This window comes from Vombatus ursinus, unplaced genomic scaffold (genome assembly GCF_900497805.2).
Source record: "Vombatus ursinus unplaced genomic scaffold, bare-nosed wombat genome assembly UNPS02014810.1, whole genome shotgun sequence".
Lineage (NCBI taxonomy): Eukaryota > Metazoa > Chordata > Mammalia > Diprotodontia > Vombatidae > Vombatus > Vombatus ursinus.
In genome coordinates this window covers 7,061,035-7,086,842 of record NW_020954588.1, presented here as the reverse complement: position 1 = coordinate 7,086,842, position 25,808 = coordinate 7,061,035, and the positions used below count along the sequence as shown (strand labels likewise).

Here is a 25,808-nt window from a genome sequence, read left to right as displayed (position 1 = left end):
GTTTCTTCCTGACAAGAGTATATATTTTACCTTTTAGACAGATATATGTTATTCCTATAATGTAATACATAGTTAACTAAATCATTAAAATTTTCTAAAACATTCTAATGTCTTAAAATTATTTAGAAAAATGAGTTAGAAATGAAAATGACTCTTTTTTTTTGTTTTTGTTTTGTTTTTGGGTTTTTTTTTTTTAGGCAGTTGGGGTTAAATGGCTTGCCCAGGGTCACACAGCTAGTGTCAGGTATTTTGGTCTGAGGCCAGATTTGAACTCAGGTCCTCCTGACTTCAGGGCTGGTGCTCTATCCACTGTGCCACCTAACTGCCCCTACTTTTTTTGAGAGGGGAGGATGGAGTAGGAAATAACATCTAAGTTTACAGTCTTGCTTAATTTAGACTGTACTATGAGTTAACATCATATTTCAGGTTGATTAATTTTTCAGGTAACTCAAGTTTATCCACTTTAACATTTAAAAATTAAACAATTTTAATGGAAATATTTATAAAATATATACTTCCCTGTTTTCTTAAACAAATTATATGAACATAATTTAATCTCTTGATAACCCAGGGTCATGATTATGAATATTTATTGTGGTACCATTCAATTCTCTATTTTCAGGATGTCAACTTTAACTTATGCTGCTATCTGCCTCTAACAAGTTCCTTTCCCCTCTTTTCATTTTACTTCTACTTTCTGCAAGCTGGTGGCTGAATAACCAGATTAGTTAAAAAATTGTATGGTAAGTTTCGGTGAGGAGAAGGAAGGTCCAAACTTACGTTTTTCGTGTAGGTGTTCTGTGACTGATGCTTTAAGGAACACAAATTCCTTTTCCTTCTGAGAATATTTAAAGCTGTGTTCTAGAGCAGCAGTTGCTAAACTTTTTGGTCTCAGGACCCCTCTGTACTCTTAAAAGTTATTGAGGACCCCCAAAGAGTCTTTGTTTACGTGGGTATATCTATTGATATTTAATATATTTGAAAGTAAAACTTCTTAGTGTTATTATGAAAATAATTTTGACCTCATGGACACACTGAAAGGATCTTGGAGACCTCAGGGGTCCCCAGATCTCACTTTGAGAACTACTGTTCTAGAGGGTTGAAGCTGTCTCACTTGGAGAATGTGCAGCATTCTTGTATATTTTAAACTATCAATTATCTCTTATGATCAGGTAGTAGACATTCTCTTTAATAGAGTTACTACATATACTATATATGTTTTGCTAACATTCAAATAATTAAAATGCTATAAAATCTTAGCACAGAAAATAATTTGATCTTTCTTTGATGGTTCAGAATGACCTTGATGATTTTTATGGTACTCAGGAAATAACATTTATCATTGTATGTTATATATATGTCTGTATATTTATATATATATATATGATATCTATTATTAATAAAAGTTCTGATTAATGCCTTGTCAGATTAACTAGCTTTTGTCACATACGAGTAGTAATGGGTGGAATTTGTCATTTCTGGTTTTACTATTTATCTGAAATTAGCTAACTTATTTTGACTTATGTGCTTTTAATGTACAATTCCAAGTTGATATCCAAAATGGTTGGTCGAATTCATAACTCCACCAACAGTTTATTTTGTGTTGTCTAAAACTGATTGAGTTCCCACTGTATAACATTCTTGCTCATTTGTGAGGTAAAGCTTCAGGGCTGCTTTAATTTGTGTTTCTCTAAAAATTTTCTCTAAAAATTTTAAAGCGTATTTTCATGTGTTCATTTGTGGTTTTATTTTGAAAACCATTCTTTTGAAAACTGTTCATATCTTTTGACCATTTATCACTTGGAGAATATCTGTTGGTGTTATACATGTGTGTCTGTGTATCTTGGATAGGAGACTTATCAGTGATATTCGGTGCAAATATTTCTCCCCACTAGTTTCTCTTCAATCTTTCTTGGTTTTGTTGTGCAAAAGCTTTTTAATTTTATGTAATCAAAATTATCTCTTTTCACTTTAATGCACTTCTATCCTTTGTTTGGTTAAGAATTCCTCCCCTCCCTGTGAAAGGTATTTCTTGCCAATCTCCTTAGGTTTTTTTTTTTATGATGTTGTCTTTTATTCCAAATAACAAGCATTTATTAAGCACCTACTATATGCTAGGAGCTGTACTGGGTGCTGGGGATACAGAAACAAAAATAAAACAATTCTTGTTTTCAAGGAGCTTACATTCTATCAGGGGAGCCAACATATGCATGTGTAAGAATATATTAAGACATGTACAAAATAGACATAAGAAATGTACTAGCAGCCAGAAAGGACCAGGAAAGGCCTCCTGTAGAACATTGTGTTTGAACTGAGTCTTGAAAGCAGCCAGAAACTACACGAGGTACAGATAAGGAGGAAGAGCATGCCAGGCATGGGGGAATAGCCAGTGCAGAGGTTTGGAGATGAGAGATGGAGCATCATATATATTCAGGTTCATCTCTATTTGGACCTTTTTTTTTTTCCAGGGCATTTGGGGTTAAGTGACTTGCCCAGTGTCACACAGGTAGAAGTGTCAAGTGTTTGAGGCCACATTTGAACTTAGGTGCTCCTGACTCTAGGGTTGGTGCTCTATCTACTTCGAGCACAACCTACTTCCCCTAGCTTTTTTCCTTTTTTAAAATTTTTTTTCTGTTTAGAGCTTATTGTGACATTTGATTTAAGTTGCTGTTCTAAATCTAATTTCTGCCAAAACTACTCTTCAGTTTTTCAAGCATTTTGTTATACAAGGAGTATTTCCCCTGCAATAATTTATGTTTTTATTTTTAATCTAACACTTTAATTAATTTTTTTTTAATTGCTTCTGGTCCTTGCTTAACTAGTCTGTAACCCAGGTAGAATTTATTGCAACTGTAAAGAGCTCAGTGAAAGTTAAAGGAGTATAGTGTTCTTACCAAGTAGTGCCCCATAGATTATAGAGGGCCATAAACAGGATCAGCATTTGAGTAGCTCTTTAATTATTCTTTAATTTAGAAGAAAATTAACCTGTTGTACTAAATCAAGACAATCTGCAAAAAATCATTTCTTATGGAAGTTTAAATTAAAGAGCCTAAATGTTCTTAAGAATTTAAATTCTATTTGGAACTTTTTCCCCTGTGGAAATGATGTAGAAATATTATTAAGTGTTTGCCTTTTGGATATGGTGCCTTTGCTTGATTTTGACTTCCATTGGTGTCTTTTACAATAGCACTTTAAAGTCTCTGAATCCCATTTAGGTAAAGCTAGGTGGTTTTCTATCCAAAGGTTTTTTTAAAAATGAGCCCTTAGTATTCATTTTTAGTGTTTCTTCTCTATCCTAGTTTCTGATTAAAGTTGTACCATCTTGAAAGCAGTGTGATGAAAGCTGCCAAGTAGTGATTGGGAACTGAAAAGGGTCTACATTTTGAGACCATCTGTGTGAGGTGCTTTGTTTGAAACTGACAAGAGGTCATGGCAGATGGTGAAGTCATGAAGTCTGGCTTTTTGAGCTGGACAAAAAGTGTTCATGAAGCTGGAAGAAGAAACCCAACTGTTTTTTACTGGTGTTAAAGCTTGTGAACTGAGTTTGAGCCTTGACAAAGCATTATGCATCAGTGCACATGACTTTGTTTCATCTTTCAGAAATTACTAGTGCCACTCAAAATAGTGACCTCTTAAGCATTGGATTTCATGTATACTTTCACTATCCACCATTTTAAAGGGTTAAAGACCATGTAAATTTTGTCTTCAAAGACACTGTAAAAAAATACAAACCTCTACTAGTTTTGAAGATTTTTTATACTTAAATAATTACATATTCTAGCTATGTTGATACTTTAAGATAATATAATAATTAAAGATAATATAAACAGTTACTAAAAAAAAAACTCAGGTTATACTTCTGTAACAGTTTTTATTTAGAAGAAAAATTTGTTCTGCTAAGAAAGTAAAGAAAGTGCCAACTAAAAATCCTCCCAAATTTTCTGTTGTGGAGTTAGAGGTTACATATTAAAATTTCCTTAGTTTCTCCTAATTAATCTGTATTAGTCAACACTGATTAAGCTCTCATTTTGTACAGAGAACACTGTGCTAATTGCTGTAGAAAGAGATAAATAATATAGGTAGAATTTAATTTTAGTGAATGTGATAGAACTTAAAAATTGGTAAGCTTTATTTTAAATAGTAGTTAATTGTTCCCATGTTCCAAAGAGATACTGTATTACTGATTTTTTTAAAAAAATCAAATGATGAAAATTGCAATTTTGAAGGGTTGGAGAAAAAATGGGGAATGTTGTAGGGACATATTTTTCAGACCTTTTAGATGGTAAATGCTTATTTTCTTTATTGTGATTGTATTTGAATGTAGTGATAGGCCATCAAATTTAAATTTTTAAAGTGCTTTTAAAGTTATTTGCATTTTTTGATAAAGTTTCTGTAGGAACAAGAACATCATTGGAATATAGATATGTGATTGTGACAATATTTTAAAAAAACCCAAAATCTTGTGTGATTTAGAATAAGATGATTAACAGTAACTGACCTTTATAGTCAGTTCATTTCACCAAGCATTTATTAAATGCCTGTTATACTCAAGAATACAAATTCATGAAGTGTTCCATATCATTAAACAGAATTCTAAAACTAAGGGAAGGTGAGACAAACAGAAGAGGGGTTTAAGGATGAGGAAGAGAGGGTTGTCTTAAGATAGATTAAAGGCAGTACTTTGTCTCTGCAGTTATTTTTAAATACAAAGATGAACAAAAATGGAGGAAATAATAAACTTGACTTTCATAACTTTAAATGCTAATGTATCAGACAGTCCAATAAAACAACAAAGAATGACAGATTGGATAAGAAAAAAATCTGCAATCTGTTGCTCACAAGAAACATACCTAAAAAGAAAGACATAGAATAAATATGAGAATATAGAACAGAATTTACTCTGCATCAGGTGAATCCAAGAAAACAACCAAAAAAAGAACATGGGTTTTTTGAAATAACCCACTTCCAATGTCGTCCCTTCATCTCCCTTCTCAGGCCAGATTTCAGTATGTTGGATCTTGCCTCTGGGGAATCAATTTTAGGGATCTACAACTTGTTTTACTTGAAGCAATCCACCCTCAGACACAGATCATACATCCTTCCCTTCCCCCTCTCTTGCCTAGGCAAGCCCGTAAGAAAGCCCCAAGAAAGCAGGAATTATAGTTGAAGCCAAACCAAAAATACATAAATTGTTTTGATAATTACGACTTTGTAGTATAGTTTGAGATCTGGTACTGCTAAGCATCTTCCTTCTCTTTTTTTTTTTCATTAATTTCCATGATATTCTTGACCTGTTTTCCCTCTGCACAAATTTTGATTTTTTTTTCTAGCTCTGTAAAGTAATTTTTTGGTAGCTTGATTGCTGTGACACTGACCAAATAAATTGATTTTGTAATATTATTATTTTTATTATGTTGGTTCATCTTGCCCATAAGTAATTAATATTTCTCTAATTATTTAGATCTGTCTTTATTTGTGTGTACTCTTTTGGAATTATGTTCATATAGTTCCTATATCTGTCAAGACACATGTAGTTCTTATATGTGTCTTGACAGATAGATTTCCAAGTATTTTATACTGCCTGTAGTTATTTTAAATGGAATTTCTCTTTCCATCCCTTCTTTTTGGATTTTGTTGGCAATATACAGAAATGTGGGTGATATATGTGGGCTTATTTATATCCTGTAACTTTGCTAAAGTTGATTTTTTTCAATTAGTTTTTTAGTTGACTCTAGGGTTCTCTAAATTAGATCATCTGCAAAAAGTGTTAGTTTTGTTTACCCTTTGCCTTTGTTTATTTCTTTAATTTTTTTCCTTGTCTTAATGCTATAGTTAGCATTTCTGTTACAATATTCAGTAATAATGGTGTTAATGAACATCCTTGCTTCACCCCTCATCTTATTGGAAAAGCTTCTAGGTTATCCCCATTACAGTTCCTGCTTGTTCTTGGTTTTGGATAGATATTACTTCTCATTTTAAGGAAACTTCTGTTTATTCTTGTGCTTTCTGTTGCTTCAAAAAAAAACAAGAATGGGTGTTATATTTTGTCAAAAGGTTTTTCTGCATCTATTTAAATAATAATAAGATTTTTGTTAGTTTTGTTATTTAATAGTCAGTTATATTTATAATTTTCCTAATATTGAACCAGCCTTGCATTCTTAGTCTAATTATAACCTGGCTGTGTGGATAATCTTGGTGATTATTTTGCTATAATCTTCTTACTAATATTTTATTTCAAAATTTTATATCAGTATTCATTAAGGAAATCGATCTATAGTTTTCTTGCTCTCTTTTGACTTTTCCTGATTTAGGTATCAAGGTCATATTTTTTAAAAACTTATTTTATTATTAATTTATTTTGATTTATCAATAATCACTTCCATATGCTTTTGAGTTTAAAATTTTTCTCCCCCTTCCTCCCCACCACCCTCCCCAACATTGTGCACAATCTGATATAGGCTATACATTTACATTCCCATTAAACATATTTTCACATTAGTGATGTTGTAAGTAAAAAATTAAAACCAGTAGGAGGAACCATCAGAAAGAGGAAACAAAACTCAACAGAAGAGAAAAAAATAACAATTCAACCTCCATAGTTCTTTCTTTGGATGTGGATAGCATTTTCCATCATGAGGCCTCTGGAGATGTCTTAGATCCTTGTATTGCTGGGAAGAGTTACGTTTATCACTATTAGTCAATCGCACAATGTGGCTATTGTTGTGTACAACGTTCTCTTGGTTCTACTTACTTTACTCAGCATCAGACCATACAAGTCTTTACAGTTTTTTCTGAAGTCAGCCTGTTCATCATTTCTGTTTTTTGTTTTTTTTTTTTGGTTAGGCAATTGGGGTTAAGTGATTTGGCCAGAGTCACACAGCTAGTGAGTGTTATGTGTATGAGGCCGGATTTGAACTCGGGTCCTCCTACTCCAGGGCCGGTGCTCTATCCACTTCACCACCTAGCTGCCCCTATGTTCATCATTTCTTATAGCACAGTAGTATTCCATTACCCTCATATACAACAACTTGCTCAGCCATTCCCCAATTGATGGGCATCCTCTCAATTTCCAATTCTTTGCCACCACAAAAAGAGCTACTATGAATATTTTTGTACATGTGGGTCCTTTTCCCTTTTGTATGATCTCTTTGGGATATAGCCCTAGAAGTGCTGTTGCTGGGTCAAAGGATATGCACATTTTTATAGCCCTTTGGGCATAGTTCCAAATTGCTCTCCAAAATGGTTGGATCATTTCACAACTCCACCAACAATGCATTAGTGTTCCAATTTTCCCACATCTTCTCCAACATTTATCATTTTCTTGTTTTGTCATGTTGGCCATTCTGTTAGGTGTGATGTGGTACCTCAGAGTCATTTTGATTTGCATTTTCTTTAATCAATAGTGTTTAGAGCATTTTTTCATATGACGATAGATGGCTTTAATTTCTTCATTTGAGAACTGCCTGTTCATATCCTTTGACCATTTATCAATTGGGGAATGGCTTGAATTCTTATAAATTTGACTTAATTCTCTATATGTTTTAGAAATGAGGCCCTTATCAGAGAGACTGGTTGTAAAACTTCTTTCCCAATTTTCTACCTTCCTTCTAATTTTAGTTGCATTGGCTTGGTTTGTGCAAAAACTTTTCAATTTAATGTAATCAAAATGATCCATTTTGCTTTTTGTAATATTCTCTATCTCCTGTTTGGTCATGAATTCTTCTGTTCTCCATAGATCTGATAGGCAAACTATTCCTTGCTCTCCCAGTTTGCTTACAGTATCAGCCTTTATATCTAAATCATGAACCCATTTTGACTTTATTTTGGTATAAGGTGTGAGATTTTGGTCTATGCCTAGTTTCTGTCAAGGCCATATTTTTGTCAAAGGAGTTAGGTAGGATTCCTTCTTTACCTATTTCCCCCCCCCATAATTTGTGTAGTATTGGAATTGTTTTGTAAATATCTGGTAGAATTCACTTGTAAATCCATTTGATCTTAGGTTTTTTTTCGTTTGAGAGTTCACTTATAGCTTGTTCATTTTTTTTTCCAAGATAGAATTTTTAAAATATTCTATTTCTTCTTCTTTTAATTTGGGCAACTTATATTTTTGTAAATATTCCTCAATTTCATTTAGATTGTCAATTTTATTGGCATATAGTTGGGTGAAATTGCTTCTAACAATTGCTTTTATTTCTTCATTGGTTGTGAATTCATCTTTTTTATTTTTTAATATTGGCAATTTGGTTTTCATCTTTTTCACTCAAATTAGTTAATGACTTATCTATTTTATTTTCTTTTTTTTTACTTATTATTTTTAACTAATTTATTTTTAGTTTTCAACAATCACTTCCATAAGCTTTTGAGTTTTAAATTTTCTCTCCATCCCTTCCCACCTCCCTCCCCAAGACAGCATGCAATCTGATATAGGCTCTACATACACATTCCTATTAAACAGATTTTCCTATTAGTCATATGGTAAAGAAGAATTAGGACCAATAGGAGGAGCCACCAGAAAGAAAAAACAAAATAGAAGAAAAAAAAAGCAAATAGTATGCTTCATTCTGCATTCAAACTCCATAGTTTATTCTCAGAATGTGGTTAGCATTTTCCATCATGAGACTTTTGGAGATGTCTTAGATCCTTGCATTGCTTAAAATAGTTGTTATTTCTGCTTTACAGATGAAGAAAGAAAGTTCAGAAATGTTACTACTTGAGCATTAGAATTCAAGTCCCCGATGACAAATCCAGTGCTCTGTTGACAGCAACACAGTACCTCATCTTCTGAGATAGGAAGAATGGATAATGTCACTGGAAGGTTTTGAGGAGTAGAGAAGGGAAGTTAAAGGAAGCCTCATTCTCAATAAAATATAGTACTCGATCTTCTGCCACAATGTAGAGTTTGAGTGATGGGTGGAGCTTCACTTGGGGGCTTGAGGAAGAGGAAGTTTGGAACACTCTGTGGGGAATGGTAGAGGGACTTTATTCCATCTGAATGAAAGTAGGTTTATGCTACAGGTATATATTTCTTATTTTCTTATGAATGATTTCTTAATTTGATTTTTGAGCAGGGGAGTTGAGGAATTAGGAAAGGGGAGTTAATGGAATTCTTTATGGGTAGTGAATCATTTAAAATGGAAGACCCTGGATGAAAGGGTCAGGAACCAGTGTGAGAACCGGTGGAGCCCAAAAGTGGGTAGGATACAGACTGAGAGAATGGGAAGACACTAATGAATTGCAATTCGTTGAGGTTATTATCGGGGGGAGGTAGAAGGAAGGTTGTGTTTAGAGACAGAATTTTCTGAAGTTAGGAATCTTAGAAATAATAGTGTTGTGTGAGAAAATTCTTTATAAAGGAGTTATAATTGAATTTTTTTTTACATCTTTAGAATACTTTTAATATAGGGAAACTTGGATGCTCTTTTGTTTTTCTTTTTTATAGGAACTGTGGTCAGATAGAATCATAGTAATTCAACTTTTAGGGAAAAAGAAAGATGGTTAGAAGTGATAAGTAAGAAAAGTTCTTGTCTGTTAAATTCACTTACCTCTGTAGACAAGATTATTTTAAAGAATTAGCAGGATATCACATTTGATTTTTTATGATTTATGAATTACTTTACTAATAAATTTATGCCAAAAATCCAGAGTTTTAGTGTTAATATTAAAAACACTAGCAGCTATACTGTTTGGTCCTAACTCCCAGGAATGTTGAATTCTGGGTGAGATATCATTCATATTTACTATTGTGTCCATTGCAAATATACAGTAGAGTTATTAATAGCATGTATTAGCTTTATTTAGGATTTTGTGATTTTTTTTTTTAGAAATAGATATTTGGAACATTTGAATCTCAGAATGAGGAAACCCAAAATTGGGGAATAGTTTATGATATCTTTGTATGTCTTATATGATCCACTTTCTTAAGCATAAAAACATAACAAGATAAAAGTATTTTATGAGAAAGTGAAACCATACAATATTTTTTTCTCCAAGCTGATTTTAGTTTCAGGTACAAATAGATATTCCATTTCAGCCTGCCTTTTAAGGAATTATAGTTTTTTTGTGATGTCTAGTTTATATTACATTAATTTCATAACAAAGAGCCATATCACCATGGAGTGAGAATCAAAAATACACTAGACTTTTAAAAAGAAACAGAAGTTCTGACAGTTATATATCCTTTGTATTCTCATCTACTTCACATTAATTTAGATGAACGTAGGTACATACAAGAAAAAGGGATAGGTCCAACTAGATTCACCAAAACACACCTTATTTTTCTTACTCTTTCTAGCTTCATTTGGACAGGGGAAAAGTGTTTCAAGAATATTCTCAAGACCTTATATTTCTGTACCTCTTTTTTATTTAACAGGATGTTTCTTTTGAAGTATTTTTGAAGATGAAGAGTTTTTTTATGCTTTTAGAGAAACTAAAAAAGACTCCAGTCTGACATGACGACAGAAAATGTAAGTGTTAAACAATTTCTTTGAGGGTTATATTGCCCCCCTCCCCTTGGCCGCTAACTTCTGGTCAATTTCTGTTAAGTTGTCACCTTGCAGACAGATGCAGATTGCTGATGCCAGATAGAGCCTTTTACTGGGCTTTAAGGTGTTAGTTCTTGCTATTCCTGGAGAATTCCTTTTGCATCAGTTGAATTCATCAATTTCACTGGAGGACTTGCTTAAAAAAACAATTTCTTGGTTCTGTTCTCTCTTAATGAAGCATATGTTTGGACTGTGTCAGGAGGGCACTGATTATCTTTCTTCAAAAAAGCAGTGCCATCCTCTGCCTTCCAGAAGACTCTTTTTTCCCCTTCTCTTCATCTCAGAACCTCTTGATATGATCTGCTACTCTCTTCCCTTTTCCTCCAGTCTGTGATAATGACGTAGGCTTTCTTTGCCCAGCAAAATCACCTTTGACATGTGCCCTTGATCCTATCCCTTTTCTCCTTCCAATAGATTGCCACCCTTTTACCCACCATTAATCTTCAAAATTTCCCTATTGTTTTTTTCCTTAATTTATTCAAACATGGTATTGTATCCTCTCAATTTATCATCCTATATTTCTCCTCCCTTTCTCAACCAAACTCCTTGAAAAAGTTGTCTACACTTGGTACCTTTACTTTCTGTCTTCTCGTTTGCTACTCACCCTTTTGCAGTTTGACTTTGAACTTCTTCACTCAACTGAAACTGCTCTCTCTGAAGTTACTAAAAATATGCTTTATTTGATAAATCTGATAATGTTTCCTAAGTTGCTTCTGGACCTAGCTGCTGTATTTGACACATATTGACCTCCCTCTTCTCCTGGATATTCTCTTCTCTGTGGATTTTCATGCCACTATTCACTCCTAGTTCTCCTTTTGCCTGTCTTAAATGTTCCTTCCCAGTCCTTTGATAGTATCATCCTTAACTCGTCCCCTTATTATGGGATATTCCTGGGCCCTCTTCTCTTTGCTCCTTATATTTTCACTCTCTTGATGACCTAATCAGCTTCCTTAGGTTTAATTATCATATTTATGCAGATAGCTCTCAGCTCTATTTCCCATGAGCTTCAGTCCTACATTGAAAACTGCCTTTCAAACTGGGATGACCCAGAGATACCTCAAAACTCATAATGTCCAAAATAAGGTTTATTATCTTTTCCCCAAAACCCACCCTTCTTCCAAACCTATTTATTTCTGTTGAAAGCAATAGCATTTTAATTTAGAATCCTTCTAAATTCATGACATTTGTGTTACTCTCAACTCCTCATTCTCCCTGTATGAACTCACACTATATACTGAAGCAATGACTTCATTCATTCATTCAGTCAATCAGCAAGCATTTATTAAGTGCCTACTATGTTAGAGGCCATGTGCTAGGCTCTTGGGGTACAAGTACAAAGAGTGAGGCAGGAATTCAAAAGGAATTTACATTCTAATGGGAGAGACAACTATATATAGAAAAATGTACAGCATAAATATAAGTGAATATATGTACATATATAGATAGATAGATATACACACATACATAAATACACTAAGTATCTAAGAACAAGATAGGGAGCAAGCATACTGTTAGTAGGGAGGATCAGAAAAAGCTAAATGCAGAATATGGTGCCTGACCCGCATCTTCAAGGAAGAGAGAGATTCTGTGAAGCAGAAGTAAGGAGGAAGTGCTTACCGGGCACCGGGGTCAGCCAGTACAAAGGCACAGAGGTAGGAGATGGGTGATCTTGATGGAAGAACAGTTCAGCCAAGTTACAGCATGTTGGGGGTGGAGGTGGGTGTAATATTCACTGATGCTGTAAAGATAGATTTTGGCCTGGTTATGAAGAGCCATAGAAAATCAAACAGAAACTACTTTAGTGGCAATCAGAAACTTCATGGTAAAATTTTATGAGTAGGGGACTAGCTTGGTCAGATCTGGACATAAGGAAAATTACTTTGGCGGCTATGTTTAAGATATATTAGAGTGAAGAAAGACTTGAACCAGGGAGACCAAGTAAGAGGCTGTTACCATAATCCAGGCAAGAGATGGTGAAGCCTGAACTGATGTGGTATCTGTTTGAGCAAAGATGGAACTGCTCTGTAATAGATGTTGTGGAGGTAGAAAAGCAAAATTTGGCAACATTTTGGATATGTAGCATAAGGGAGAATGATGAGGTTACGAACCTGGGGGATTGGAAGTCTGGAATAGGGGAAGGTTTGGGGACAAAGTTCAGTTTTGAATATCTTGAGTTTGGGAAGTCTGTGGGTCATCCAGTAGGAAATGTCCAAAAGTCAGTTGGTGATAGAGAACTGGACCTCTGAGGAGTAACTTTGGCTATCTCTGTCTGTCTGGGCGTCACCTGCGTAGTTAAAGCCACTGGAGGGGAAAGGATTGCTGAGAGAGAGAAGAGAACCAAGCACAGGGTAAGTGACAAGGCTGATGAGCAAAGGAGACAGAGATGTGTTATCATACAAGCAGAAAGAAAACTAAGAGGGAGCTGTGTCTAGAGAACTCAAAAAAGAGTATGCGGGAAGAGAGGGTGAGTAATGCTCCTTTCTTTCTCAAGCAGTTTATTGTTTGGCTTGTCATATTTTTCTCCATCTCTTATCCCCTGCCATTAGATTAGGTCAGAGGTATCAAACTTGCGAGGAAGGTAGACCCCAAAAGATCCCCATTGGGGTCCAAACTAGATTAAAATGTAATTGGGAAAGTTTAACAAAATAAATAAAAATACAATATAATGTAGATAATGTTAATTTGTGGTTTTCTAAGTCAATATGCCACCTACAGGAATCTCTTTCTATTTGAAGATTGACACCACTGGATTAGGAGACATCAGTAGTCATATAGATGCTGCCTCAAGCTCTTTAACCTCATGCCATTTTACCTGTACATAGGGATGATCACACTAGATCTCACCATTACCCACAAGTGTTCCACTTCCTTAATTAAAAGCTTAGGCTTTTCCTTATCCGACCATAACCTTGTTATCATTCTATCATTCAATCAGTAAACATTTATTAATTACCTGCTATGTGCCAGGCACTGTGCTAAGCACTGGAGATACAAAAAGAAGCAAAAGGCAGCCCCTGTTCTCAAGGACCTTACAGTCTAACGGGGAGACAACGTGCAAACAAATATATCTAAAGCAAGTTATATACAGGATAAATAGGAAGTAATTAACAGAGGGGAAACACTGGACGGGGTTGGGGAAGACTTCCTGGAGAAGGTGAGATTTTAGTTGGGACTTAAAGGTAAGTCAGGAAGGTCAGTAGTCAAGCTGAAGGTGGAGAGCATTACAGGCATGGGGGAACAGCCAGAGAAAATACTTAGAGCTGAGAAATGAACTGTCAGTGGATCGAAGAATATGTTTTGTGGTAGTAAGGTGAAAGAAGACTGAAAAGGTGGGGGGGGGGTGAGCTGGATTATGAAGGACTTTTTATGCTAAACAGAGCATTTTGTATTTGCTCCTGCAGGTAATAGGAAACCACTGGAATTTATTGAGTAGATTGGGGAGTGATGTGATTGGACCTACATTTTAGAAAAATCAGTTTAGTGGCTGATTGAAGGATGACTTAGAGTGGAGAGAGTCTTGAGGCATGCAGACCCATCGACGGGTTATTGCAGTAGTCTAGGCATGAGGTGATGAGGGCCTGCATTAGAGTGATGGGTTAGAGGGGAGGAGGAGGCATATGCGAGAGATGATGCAAAGGTGAAGTCAGCAAGCCTTTCCAACAGCTTGGATATGGAGAGGGGTAGAAGAGATAGTGGGGAATCTAGGATTATTTCTAGGTTGTAAGCCTGAGGGACTGAGAGGATGTAATTGCCCTCTATAGTAAAAGGTAAGGTAGGGTAGAGGAGGGTTTAGGGGGAAATATAATAAGTTCTGTTTTGAACATACTGAGTTTGAGATGTCTGAAAGGCAACTGGAGATGTGAGATTGGAGAACAACAGAGAGATTGGGAAAGGAAAGGTAGGTTTAAGAATCATCAGCAAGAGATGGTAAATCCATGGGAGCTGATGAGATCACCAAGTGAAGAAATATAGAAGAAAAAAACCCTGAGGAACACACTTAAGATTAAAGGATGTTATCTATAAGAAGATCCAGCGAAGGAGAGAGAGGAGTGGTCATATACGTAGGAGGAAAACCAGGAGAGAGTGGTGTCCTGAAAACTTAAAGAAAAGAGAATGTCAAGGAGGAGACAGTGATATCAACAGTTCAAAGGCTGCAGAGACGTCAAAGAGAATGAGGATTGAGAAAAGGCCACTGGTCTTGGTAACTAAGAGATCATTAGTAACTTTGGAGAGAGCAATTTAGATGGAATGATAAGATCAAGAGCTAGATTGTAAGGGGCAGGGAAGAGAGTGAGAAGAGAGAAACTGGAAGCACCTGTTATAGATGACTTTTTCAAGGAGGTTAGCTGCAAAGGGAAGAAGAGATATTGGATGATAGAGGTGATGGAAGAATCAAGTGAAAGGAGTCAGTAGACAGAGAGTGTAAATAAGGGATAGAACAGGGATGATAGAGGGAATGATGGAATGGAGTGGGATCACTTGAATGGGTAGAGGGTTTAGCCTTGGCAAAGAGTAAGGCCACTTCATCATGTGTAAAAAGAGTGAAGGGGGAGAAAAGGGTTAGAAGGCACCTGAGTGATAGGATATGTGGAAGAGGAAAGAAAGAGTTCACAGCAAATGGCCTCAATTTTTTCTGTAAAATAGCAGACAAGATTCTTACCTGAGAGAACAGGGGTTAAGGGGAGCCATTGGAAGTTTGAGGAAGGCTGAAAAGGTTTGGAAGAGCTGTTGTAGAGAATGGGATAGTGAGTTGATAAAGGAGGTATAGTAGGATTGCCTAGCAGCAGTGAGGACCCATTTGAAATTATGTAACATAAATTTGTGGTAGACCCAGTCAAAATGGTTGTGTGATTTTCTCCATCTTTGTTTAGCAGCATGTGTGTAGGAACGAAAGAGATGAGAAGTAGGAGTCATCTAAGGCTGAGGCTTGGCTCGGAGTAATCAGTGATACGATAAGGGGACCACAGATTCAAGAGTAGAGGACGGTGTAGGGTTGAATTGGTTCGCCAAGGAGTCAAGATGGAGAGAAGAGGAGAGAATGGCTAGGGGAGATGGCCTGGGAGAGAATCGAGGGGTCAAGGGATTGCAGGTCATAGTGCGGATTAAGAGTAGAGTTATGTAAGGGAAGGCAGAGGAGGGAGAGGTGAAAAGCCAGTAGCGTATGGTGGTCAGATAAGGGAATTTCTGAATTCTTGAACATGGAGGTGGTACATTTGTGGGTGATGGCAAAATCAAGAGTGTGACCATCTTTGTGTACGGCTAAAGTGGTGTGCAGAATTAGATAATGGGAAGTGAGTAGGTTGAGTAACTGAGTGGTTAGGGTATTTGAGAGAAAATCACTATGTTTGTTGAAATCCCCTGGTATGAGGGCAGGAATTGTGAAGGAGAGAAAAATTGTAAGCCAAGTATCGAACTCATTGAGGAAGGAAGGGGAGTGACTTGGTTGTCTGTAGACAAAGGCTACCAGGATTTTGATTGGATAGTAGATATGAATAGCATGAACCTCAATGCAGGAGAGGTTACTGAGTGATGGAGGAAGGAGGAGGACCTTTTCTTTACCCTAATCAAGACTTTATTACTTCTTTCAGGCCATCCCCCTTGTTCTAATGTCTATTTCTTCCTTCTCCAAATCTCAGTCCAGTTAGTTATCCCTGTCTACACTGTCACATCTACACAGCAACTTTGTATATTAGGTAGGGCTGGTATAATAATTATTCCTATTTTACTGATGAAAAAAACTGAGGCTCATAGCTGTTAAAAGTCACACAGCCAGCAAGAATCAGAGATATGACTTGAAATTAGTTGTAATTCTGTGTTTCTGACAACAGGCCCAGCAGCACACCCAGCTGCATAGATTTTGACAGTGGTTTCACATTTAAATAGAAATTGCTTGTGCACTTTGTTCCATATTACAAAAAAAAATGTGTTTCATTATTAGAATACTCTATAGTATGATCGATATAAGAATAATCTGGGTACATATGTTGACTAATGATTGTCTTTATTTCTTTTACGATATAATTCAATGGTTATTTAATGATGCAGATGTACAACTGAATTTTTTTCAGATTCCTGTTTCTTAACTCTGCAGAAGTCAGGCATTCGATAGAGCAGATGTTTAGATATAACAGCAACTATACAACTGTAAACTATCTTTTAAATCTGTGGTTTTAGTTGAGGTTTTACAGTTGATCGTTTTACATAAACAAAAGGTATAGGCTGATGCTTTTCAGTTTAGAATATCATGATTTATTAAGTGTTCACTTAGTTTTGGGCCTATGTTCAAGGGATAGTCTTTGTCTTTATCTCTCCACTTTTACTCTGGAGGAATAGAGAGATGACATTTTCTTTTCCTTCTCAGCTTTCTTGTAAGAGTGAACATATAAATAGTAGGGAAGCTCAGACAATTTCTTTGGAGTTCTCTTTGTAACAAACTATTCAAAATGTAAGGTGTGGTTGAGCCTCTTCATCATTGTATACCGAGTTCTAATAAGTTGCTTTCTACCCGGTTGTCTGTGTCCTGCCCAACAAGAAGTGATATTCTTAAATTCTGGAGGAAGTTTTTATTAGGGTTAGAGAGTTATTTGAATAATGTGGGATGTTTGAGTCTATACATGTGGTACTAATCAAAAGAATGAATGGAAGGCTTTTTTGCAGAGATCTTGAATATGTATATTGCAAGCTTTAATCTTGATGAAGAAAATAATTTAAAAATGGTAGAGGAGTAATTAGATAAAGCACATATAACAAAACTATGAAACTTCCATTGCTGTGGTCTCAGATGTCTAATTGGACATTACTATCTTGGTTTCCTGCCAGTGCTACAAACTCAAAACTGAACTAATTTTATCTGCCTTCCAAAACTGCCTCTCTTTCTGACTTTCCTGTTCTGTTGCTGTTGCCACCAGGCTCCTAGTCATCTGGGGTTGCAACTTCAGAGTGTGTTTGGACTCTTACCTTTCCTTTACCTTCTCATGTGGAATTAATTGCTAAGTCTTGTTAATTCTGCTGCCCTAATGCTATCACCACCAAGTCCAGACCTTCATTATCTGTTGCCTAAACAACTGTAATGGCTTTTTAGCTGGTGTCCATGTCTTCATTCTCTTCCTCTAGTTTATTCCCCATCCAGCTATTAGCATAATTTTCCTAAAGTTCAAGTTTGACTGTGGCGGTTCTCCTGCATAAAAATCATCTGTCACTTCCTGTTATCTGTAGGATAACATACAGACTCCTCAGCCTGACAATTAATGACCTTCAGGGTTTGACTCCTCCTCCCTTTCCCGCCTTATTTCACATTACTCCCCAGCACACACTCTTGTGAAATTAGACTTGTTAATCATTCTCTGAACTCAGCATTCTTTCTCCCACATTAACATATTCACTCAAACCATCCAAGCCTATGCTGAGAACACATTCCTTCCTCAACCCTTCCTTTCAAAATCCTTCTCTTTCTTCAGGGCTGAGCTGTGGTACCACTTCCTCCTTTAAGCCTTCCTTGATCTCTCCCAGATGAAGGTATTCTCTCTTCCCTCAGATTTCCCTAGAATATTTTATTTGAATTGCTCCTTTGCCTCTCTCATACCCTAACTTTTATACTTACCTGAATATATGTCATATTCCCTTTAATATGAAGTAAACTCTTTGAGGGCCAAGCAATGTCATTTTTCTTGTTTGTATGGCTAGGAAAGTGCCATGCCCTTTTGTTGTTATGGGGGAGAGAGAGGAAGGAATAGACTTGTGATTTCATTAATGTAGAAAACTCCCCGTGAGGAAACTGCTTTACCAATGCAAAATCACAACTACTCTGAATCTCATATTCTTAGAAAGTTGCCTGGGATACTGGGAGGTTAAGCTACTTGCCCAGAGTTACACAGCCATTGTGTGCCAGATGTAGGGCTTGAACCCATGTCTTCCTAAGTCAGAGCAGTTCTTTTTCCACTATGCTATACTGCCTCTCACCTTGCACATAGTTGGTGCTTTATAAGTGTATGTTAAATTTAATTGTGTATAGAAAGAATTCTAGCCCTTTTAGTGTGATAATATCTTGAAATAACCTCAGTATTTACTTAGAAAAAAATATCCTATGATGTATTAGGATAAGGAGCATCAATTGTGTCAATTAACACAAACATTTTAAAAAATAATTTTACTTCAATTTCTCCTATCTCTGCAAATACAAATAATTACAAGCAAATATTATAATTTTACTTTGCAATTAAAATTTTTATCTTACCATTTCTAGCATGTGCAAATATACTTTCTGAATTGACACAACCTCGTCCTGCAAGGTTCTCTTAAATTCTGATCCTTCTGTGATAGATTAGCATAGAAGTTTATTTTGCAGGATTCCAAATCTTGATATACGAGTGAGGAAAATGAAACAGAGAGGGGGAAGTAATTTATGCAAAATAATACACCTATTTATTGATAGTTTCCCCTCCGATGTCCTTTTTTAATAGTACTTTTTCCAATTACATGTAAAGATAATTTTTATCATTCATTTTTACAAAATTTTGAATTCCAAATTTTTCTCCCTTCCTTCCCTCCTCTCTTCCTAAAACGGTAAGCAATTTGATATAGGTTATATATGTGCAATCACGTGAAACATTTCTATATTAGTCATAGTTGTGAAAGAAGAAATAGACCAAAAGGAAAAAAGATCACAAAAAAAATAAAGAAAATGAAAATAGTATGCTTCGATCTGCATTCAGAGTCCATTAGTTCTTTCTCTGGATATGGATAACATATTCTGTCATGAGTTCTTTGTAATTGTCTTGGATCATTGTGTTGCTGAGAAGAGCTCAGTCATTCATAGTTGATCATCACACAATGTTGTTGATACTGTGTACAGTGTTTTCCTGGTACTGCTCATTTCACTTTGTATCAGTTTGTACATGTCCTTCCAGATTTTTCTGAAATCTTCCTGCTCATCATTCTTATAGAACAATAGCATTCCATTACATTCATATACCACAAGTTATTCAGCCATTCCCCAATTGATGGGCATCCTCTCAATTTCCAATATTTTGCCACCCCCAAAAAGAGCTGCTATAAATATTTTTGTACATGTAAGTCCTTTTCACTTTTTTTATGATCTTTTTGGAATACAGACCTAGTAGTGCTATTGCTTGATCAAAGCATATGCACAGGGGCAGGTAGGTGGGGCAATGGATAGAACACTGGCTGTGAATTCAGGAGGACCTGAGTTCAAATGTGGCCTCTGACACATAACACTTAACACATTGCCTAGCACCTCCCCAAACAAAAAAAAAGTATATGCACAATTAGGTTGGCCTTAGGGCATAGTTCCAAATTGCTTTCCAGAATGATTGGATAGTTTCATAACTCCACCAACAGTGCATTAGTATCTCAATTTTCCCACATTTTCTCCAACATTTATCATTTTCCTTTCCCAAATGTTCTTTAAGCCCTTTGTCCTCTCAACAACCTTGTTCAATTTGGCATCATTTCCTTTAGCCTCCAATTAGTTGGAGAAAGTGCTTTGGAAACAAATTTTAATTACTTACCTCTTTGTTCCACGAACATGTGAACCCACAATTTTAAAAATCATCAGACTAAGATATAATGCTCTCTATACCCAGTGATTGAATAGGGATCAGGAAACAGTAATGGAGTATGGGGTGGAATAAAGAAATAGTCTCCATTCTCCCTAGTTATAGCTTTACATGGGGACTTCATTAGTTTATTTGATTTATCATGACTTCCCAGAATATGACAACTGTATTTAAATATATGTTCCAGAACACATTCCAGATATGTGTGTATGCTTCTATTAGCTTGTATTTTAAATCAACTGTAATATAGTTCCTTTCACTAGTATAGATAAAAGAGTTAACTGAAAAATCATTAGTGTTGAATCTAATATAAATATGCCCAATTAATATTCATAAGCTTTGGTGTACTTGTACAGCTTTAGTAAAACTATCACCATTCATTGTTATAAATATAGAATTTTCTTCTTTTGCTCTTTTAATAAATTATGATCACTTTTGTTGACTATTCTCTCCATGTTTAGTTCTGTGATGTAGGATGTGTCCTTTGGATATCCCTTTAAATGTTAAGAAGATTCCCCAAAGGTGACTAGAGATAGGAGATATCTTGCCCTTAAGCATTTGTAAAGTTTATCTGCTCCATTTGACTTATGGTATGATAACATTCTGATCATCTGAAGAGAATTTATTTTTCCATAATAAAGAAAGAAAAGCAAAAATCAGGTGAATTCATGATGGCAAAGTCTCAGTGCCTGTAGGCAGCTTTGGGTCTCCTAGATTTTACAAGGTTTTCATTGAAGCAATTTTTATTGATTGATAGCAGAGTTCATAACATTATGTTCACATTTTCTTCCACAATATTCACAATTATACATAAATGGAAACCATTATTTCTCATGGTTGTGAATGGTCATTCTGTGGCCACATTTGATATCATTTGCCTTTTTTAATCCCCTTTTCACTAATGTGGGTATTAATAGTTTGTAGTAATGTGTGTCAATCTGATGGAACATATGAAGCAGTTTTTAAAGTACTTGGATACTATCACTTATCTTTTTTAACAGAATTTTCTTTTAAAAATACTTTATTTAGGTTGGTCTGACTTCTATAAATGGAGAACTCAAAGGATTTATAGATCAGAACCTGAGTCCAACAAAAGGTAAGGATAGACAAAACAGAATGTTCTGGTTTTCATGAAAAGAGCTAGGCCATATCTACTTAATTTATAAGATACATCATTAATTTGAATGCTTTTATACATAATTTATTATGTGTTGTAATAACGTGTGTCTGCTCATAGCTAATAACCTACATTATTGTTTTGTCAGAATCAAATGTTACCAGTTTCTTAGAATTCCTTGATCCATGCCAGTTCATTCCTAGCAGATTGTTTCTCAAACATGAATAATGTGCCTGATCCAAGGAAGTTAGAATTAATTTCCCATCATTTCTCTTTGACAAAATAGGACTATGAACTTCCCTTTGAATAACTCACTAGCATCATAGAATCATAGATTTAGAAGAAGGGGAAGAGAAGGAGATAAGCATAGTGGGAAGGAGATAAGTTGTGCACACTTTGTACCAAGCACTGTGCTAAACATATTACAAATATTATCCGATTTGATCCTCATGACAACCCTGTGAGTTAGGTGCTGTTATTATCCCCATTTTCTAGACAAAGAAACTGAAGCAAACAGAGATTGTGACTGGCCCAGGGACACACAGCTACTAAGTGTCTGAAGCCATATTTGAACTCAAGTCTTCCTCACTGTAGGCCAAGTGATCTATCCACTGTACTACCAACTATATCTAATTTAGCTTTAGAGCTAAAATAGACCTTAGAGGTCTTCTAGTCCAACATTCTTAGTTTTGAGATGAAACTGAGGCCTAGATTGATGCAGTGACTTCCCCCAAGATCGTTGAGAAATTAGTTACAGGAGGAATTTGAACTCAGGTCCTTTGACTCCAAATAATGTGTTCTTTCTACCTAACAGCACTGTCTTGCACAGTCCCTTACTAATTGAAATGACTCAGAAGGGTAGAGAAATTGGACACTTCAAAGATTTTTCTGTTTTGCTTTGGGATTTTATTATAAAGAATACAATTTTTGTTAGGGTACCTGTGGTAGTCTGGTGCCTGAAGGCCTATTCATCTACATAAACTGTTACGTTTTCTGTAAATCTGTTAATAGGAGTTGTGTATATTTGCCTTGGTGGAAATGTTGAAGGTGGCTTGATTTCTTTAAAATTCCATTTCAAATTTATTGTGCCTTCAGTGACCCCCCATGTGTTTCTGTTAAAACCCCATTTCTATTTTAGGACTTAGATTTAACTTTTATATAGATATGCTATACCTAAGGGAAATCGACTTTTGTAGTAGTCATCAATTAGGGAATTTATTCTCTCAATGGCATTTTTTACCCCACTGAAGAGAAGGATGCTTAGGATAGGTTTGCTTATTCAGCAAGGAACTCACCAAGGAAGGAATATGAATGATTGGTGTAACAGCTTAAAGCAGATAGTAATCAGCAAATCCCCAAAGCAAGGTGCTCCTAAAAAGCGGTGAGTCATTATGGTCTGTGGAAGAGTACTGCACTTTCACAAGAGGGGGGTAATGATGATATTTGCATAAAGAACCTCAGATAGAGAACTGAAATGGTAATTCCCTACAAATAGGTGTTAAATCATTTAAAAATATAATAGAAATTTAAACAATGTGCTTTAAAAATGTAAATTAAGTATTGTAGTGCTGTGAAGGAGGTATTGAAAATAAATGTAATATTTAGACCACAGCATTATTGTTATAGAAACTAGGAATCTAGTTGTATAATCCAGAGGTATAAGTGGGTAATATTCAGAAAGTAGGATGATGAGAATGAGTAAATAATGAAGAAATATAGAGAATAAAAACAAGATGGGAAAGACTAAAAAATAACAGTACAAGAAAGGGCAGAAAAATGCAGAAGAAAAGTCAAGAAGAGAAAAAGGTAGTGATTCAATCATGGCTTTTTAAAGATGGCTGAGTCTGATCTCTAGGTCTAAGGAAGAATGAAGACAAGCAGTACTAAACTGATTGAACAACAACAAATGATATTGATGATTCTTAGCCATATATAGTTTTGTATCGTAATTCCTTCTTGTTTCCTTAAAATAATAAACTAGCTGGCATTTGTTAGAGCTATTTAAAGTTTGTAAAGCACATCATCTACCTCATGTCATTATAGCTACATATCAACACTGTCAGGTAGGTACTATCGGTTCTGTTGTTATTATTGTTATTATTCTCATTTTTCAGATGAGATAATTGAGGCTCAGAGAAATTAAATAGCATTCCCTTGATCATATACCTAGTGAATGTCTGAATTTGAACTCACGTCTACCTGAGCCCCAAATCCACTATGCCAGGCTGTTTCATGGGACATGAAAACATTAACCATGTGATATTAGAACTCTTTGAAAAGAAGTCTTTATATGTTGCCTCTATTTTTTTCTTACTACTTACTCCTTAATCACTAGCAGTGTAGTTTTTGAACCAGTCACTCTACTAAAACTGTTGTCCCCAAAGTTACCAAATCCAGTGGCCTTTTGTCAGTCTTCATTCTTGATCTCACTGTAACATTGAACACCGTTGATCATCTTGTCCTTGAAACTTCATCCTTCTGTGGCTCCCATGATACTTCATTGGCTCTCCTACTTCTTGTTCTATTTCTTCTCAGTTTCTGTCGCAGTTTTTTCCTTCTCAGAGCTCAGTCTCTGATCCTCCTCTTTTTTTGTTCTGTTGTCTCTTTTAGATTCATTCTTGCCACTTCATCTGTCACTTTTAACGGTGATTCTTAATCTTCAGCCATAGACCATACTTCTCACCCCAACTTCCTACTTAACATATTTCCACCTGAATATCTTGCTAAGCATGTAAAATTCAGCATGTCTAAAATGGAACTTAGAATATTTTCTTAGAAGTGTTCTCTGGCCTTCCCCTCCCTCCATTTGCCTGTTACTGTTAGTGGTACCATCAGTTCTTCTGGTTAGTGAGGCTTGAAACCTTGTAGTCATCCTCTTTTCTGCCTTCTCAGCTCATATCCAGCCAGTCACTATAAATTTTATCTGTTCTTCTTCATAAAGTCTTTCATTTCTTCCATTCACTTACCACCTTCACTGCCCAGTTCTAGGTGCTTATCATACCTAGGATACGATATTATTTTCCAAATTGAGATTATCCTAATTCCTGTGTACTTATCTTATCCTACCCCTACCAGTTTAGTCTTTCTAAAAACATTGCTGTACTGTCAGCTGGCATTTAAGCAGTGCTTTGAGGTTTGCAGAGTACTTTACTATCATCATTTCATTTGATCTTTACTATTACTCTGTATGTAGTAAGTGCTACAAGTATTGTTACCTCTGTTTTTCAGCTGAAGAAAATCAAAATCAGAGAAATTAAGGGACTTGCTTTTTGATTTTACAGATAACAAGTGCCTAAATCTCTCCTGATCCTGAGTCTAAAGTTCTTTTTCCTGTAAGAGGTTGCCTCCTTATGTCTTTCTATTATTATCATGTATCATAATTATTATAATTTGTTATCATATATTATCACCCTTTACCACCTCACTAAGGGGCCTGAAGCGTCTTCTCATTGAATGTAGCATTGGTTTCCAAAGTAGGGGTCAGGGCCTGATTCTAAAGGGGTATGTAATCAAACAATTGGAGAGGGGGAAAATAAGTTGCCAACTTTTCCACTACAGTAGCCAATTACGGGACTTGTCTCTAACAACACATCTACTCTTCACCCCTGATAATTTATTCTGTACTCTCCCTCTGAAGATCCCAGCTTCCTCTTTTGTCTGCAGTTATAGCCTAACCTACCGCCTGAGTGCTGATGGCAGCTGCTGTACAGGTGCAATTGGAAAAGTGACTTTTTCTCGTGGGCACCCCCACAGCAGTCTCCCTGTCCTGTGATCACCTGTTGATGGTAGCAGAGGGGCCTGACTGGTAAGACACCTTCCCTTTCTCATTTTGGGTAAGAGAGTCTCACCAGATGAGCAGATGTGGACAGGTTGTTATCTAGTTCTCAGTCTCATTATGTTATCTTTCTTTTCTTTGAAAACAACTTTATTTTAAACACCAAATAAAGTGAGCATTCCCATATACCATGCTGAACATAAAAGGAGGATTGTAGAGGGAACTGTGACTCTCTTATGTACAACTTGCCTTTCCTTGTAAGTATATAATAAATTCAACATGTAAATTTCAAAGCTGTTCTGCTTGTCTGTTTCTTTTGCACCTTCCTCTTGTTCTTTTCTGTGCATGGAAAAATGCTTCAATGATTTTACCTTTTTTTTTTTATACAACCCTATTGCTATCTCCCTTTTCCTTCTCCCTTTCTCCTGTCCTAGTTGAAAAAGAAAAAGAAAAAGAAAAACAAGACCCTTATACCAAATATGCATAGTCAAGCAAAACAAATGCCTTTCCCAAAGATGTCAACATCTCGCCCTGCATCTTGACTCCATCCCATCTCAGGAGGTCGGTAATGCTTCATTGCCAGACCTCTAGAATCATAGTTGGTCATTGCATTGACATCTTAAGTCTTTGAAAATTGTTTTTTTCTTTATCGTTGTTATTGAGGCAACTAGATGGTAGAGTGGTTAATAACACTGGACTTGGAGTCAGGAAGGCCTGAGTTCAAATCCTGTTTCTCATGCTTACTGGGCAAGTGACTTAACCTCTCTCAGTGACAGTTTCCTTATGTGTAAAATGAGTAT

At 35.8% G+C, this 25,808-nt stretch overlaps 1 protein-coding gene across 7 annotated transcripts in view; it reads left to right on the top strand.

The window, feature by feature from the left end:
- Positions 1-25,808, top strand: part of TFDP2 (transcription factor Dp-2) — a 185,777-nt gene that overhangs the window by 25,330 nt on the left and 134,639 nt on the right. For 5 of the 7 annotated variants that reach the window (XM_027875895.1, XM_027875894.1, XM_027875891.1 and 2 more), the window contains exons 2-3: positions 10,370-10,463; positions 21,146-21,212. In XM_027875895.1, coding sequence (XP_027731696.1) covers positions 10,449-10,463; positions 21,146-21,212 — 82 coding nt within the window. In that variant the 5' untranslated portion in view covers positions 10,370-10,448. Of the gene's footprint in view, positions 1-10,369; positions 10,464-21,145; positions 21,213-25,808 lie in introns of those variants that run through there. The other 2 variants (XM_027875898.1, XM_027875897.1) reach the window with 2 other exon arrangements.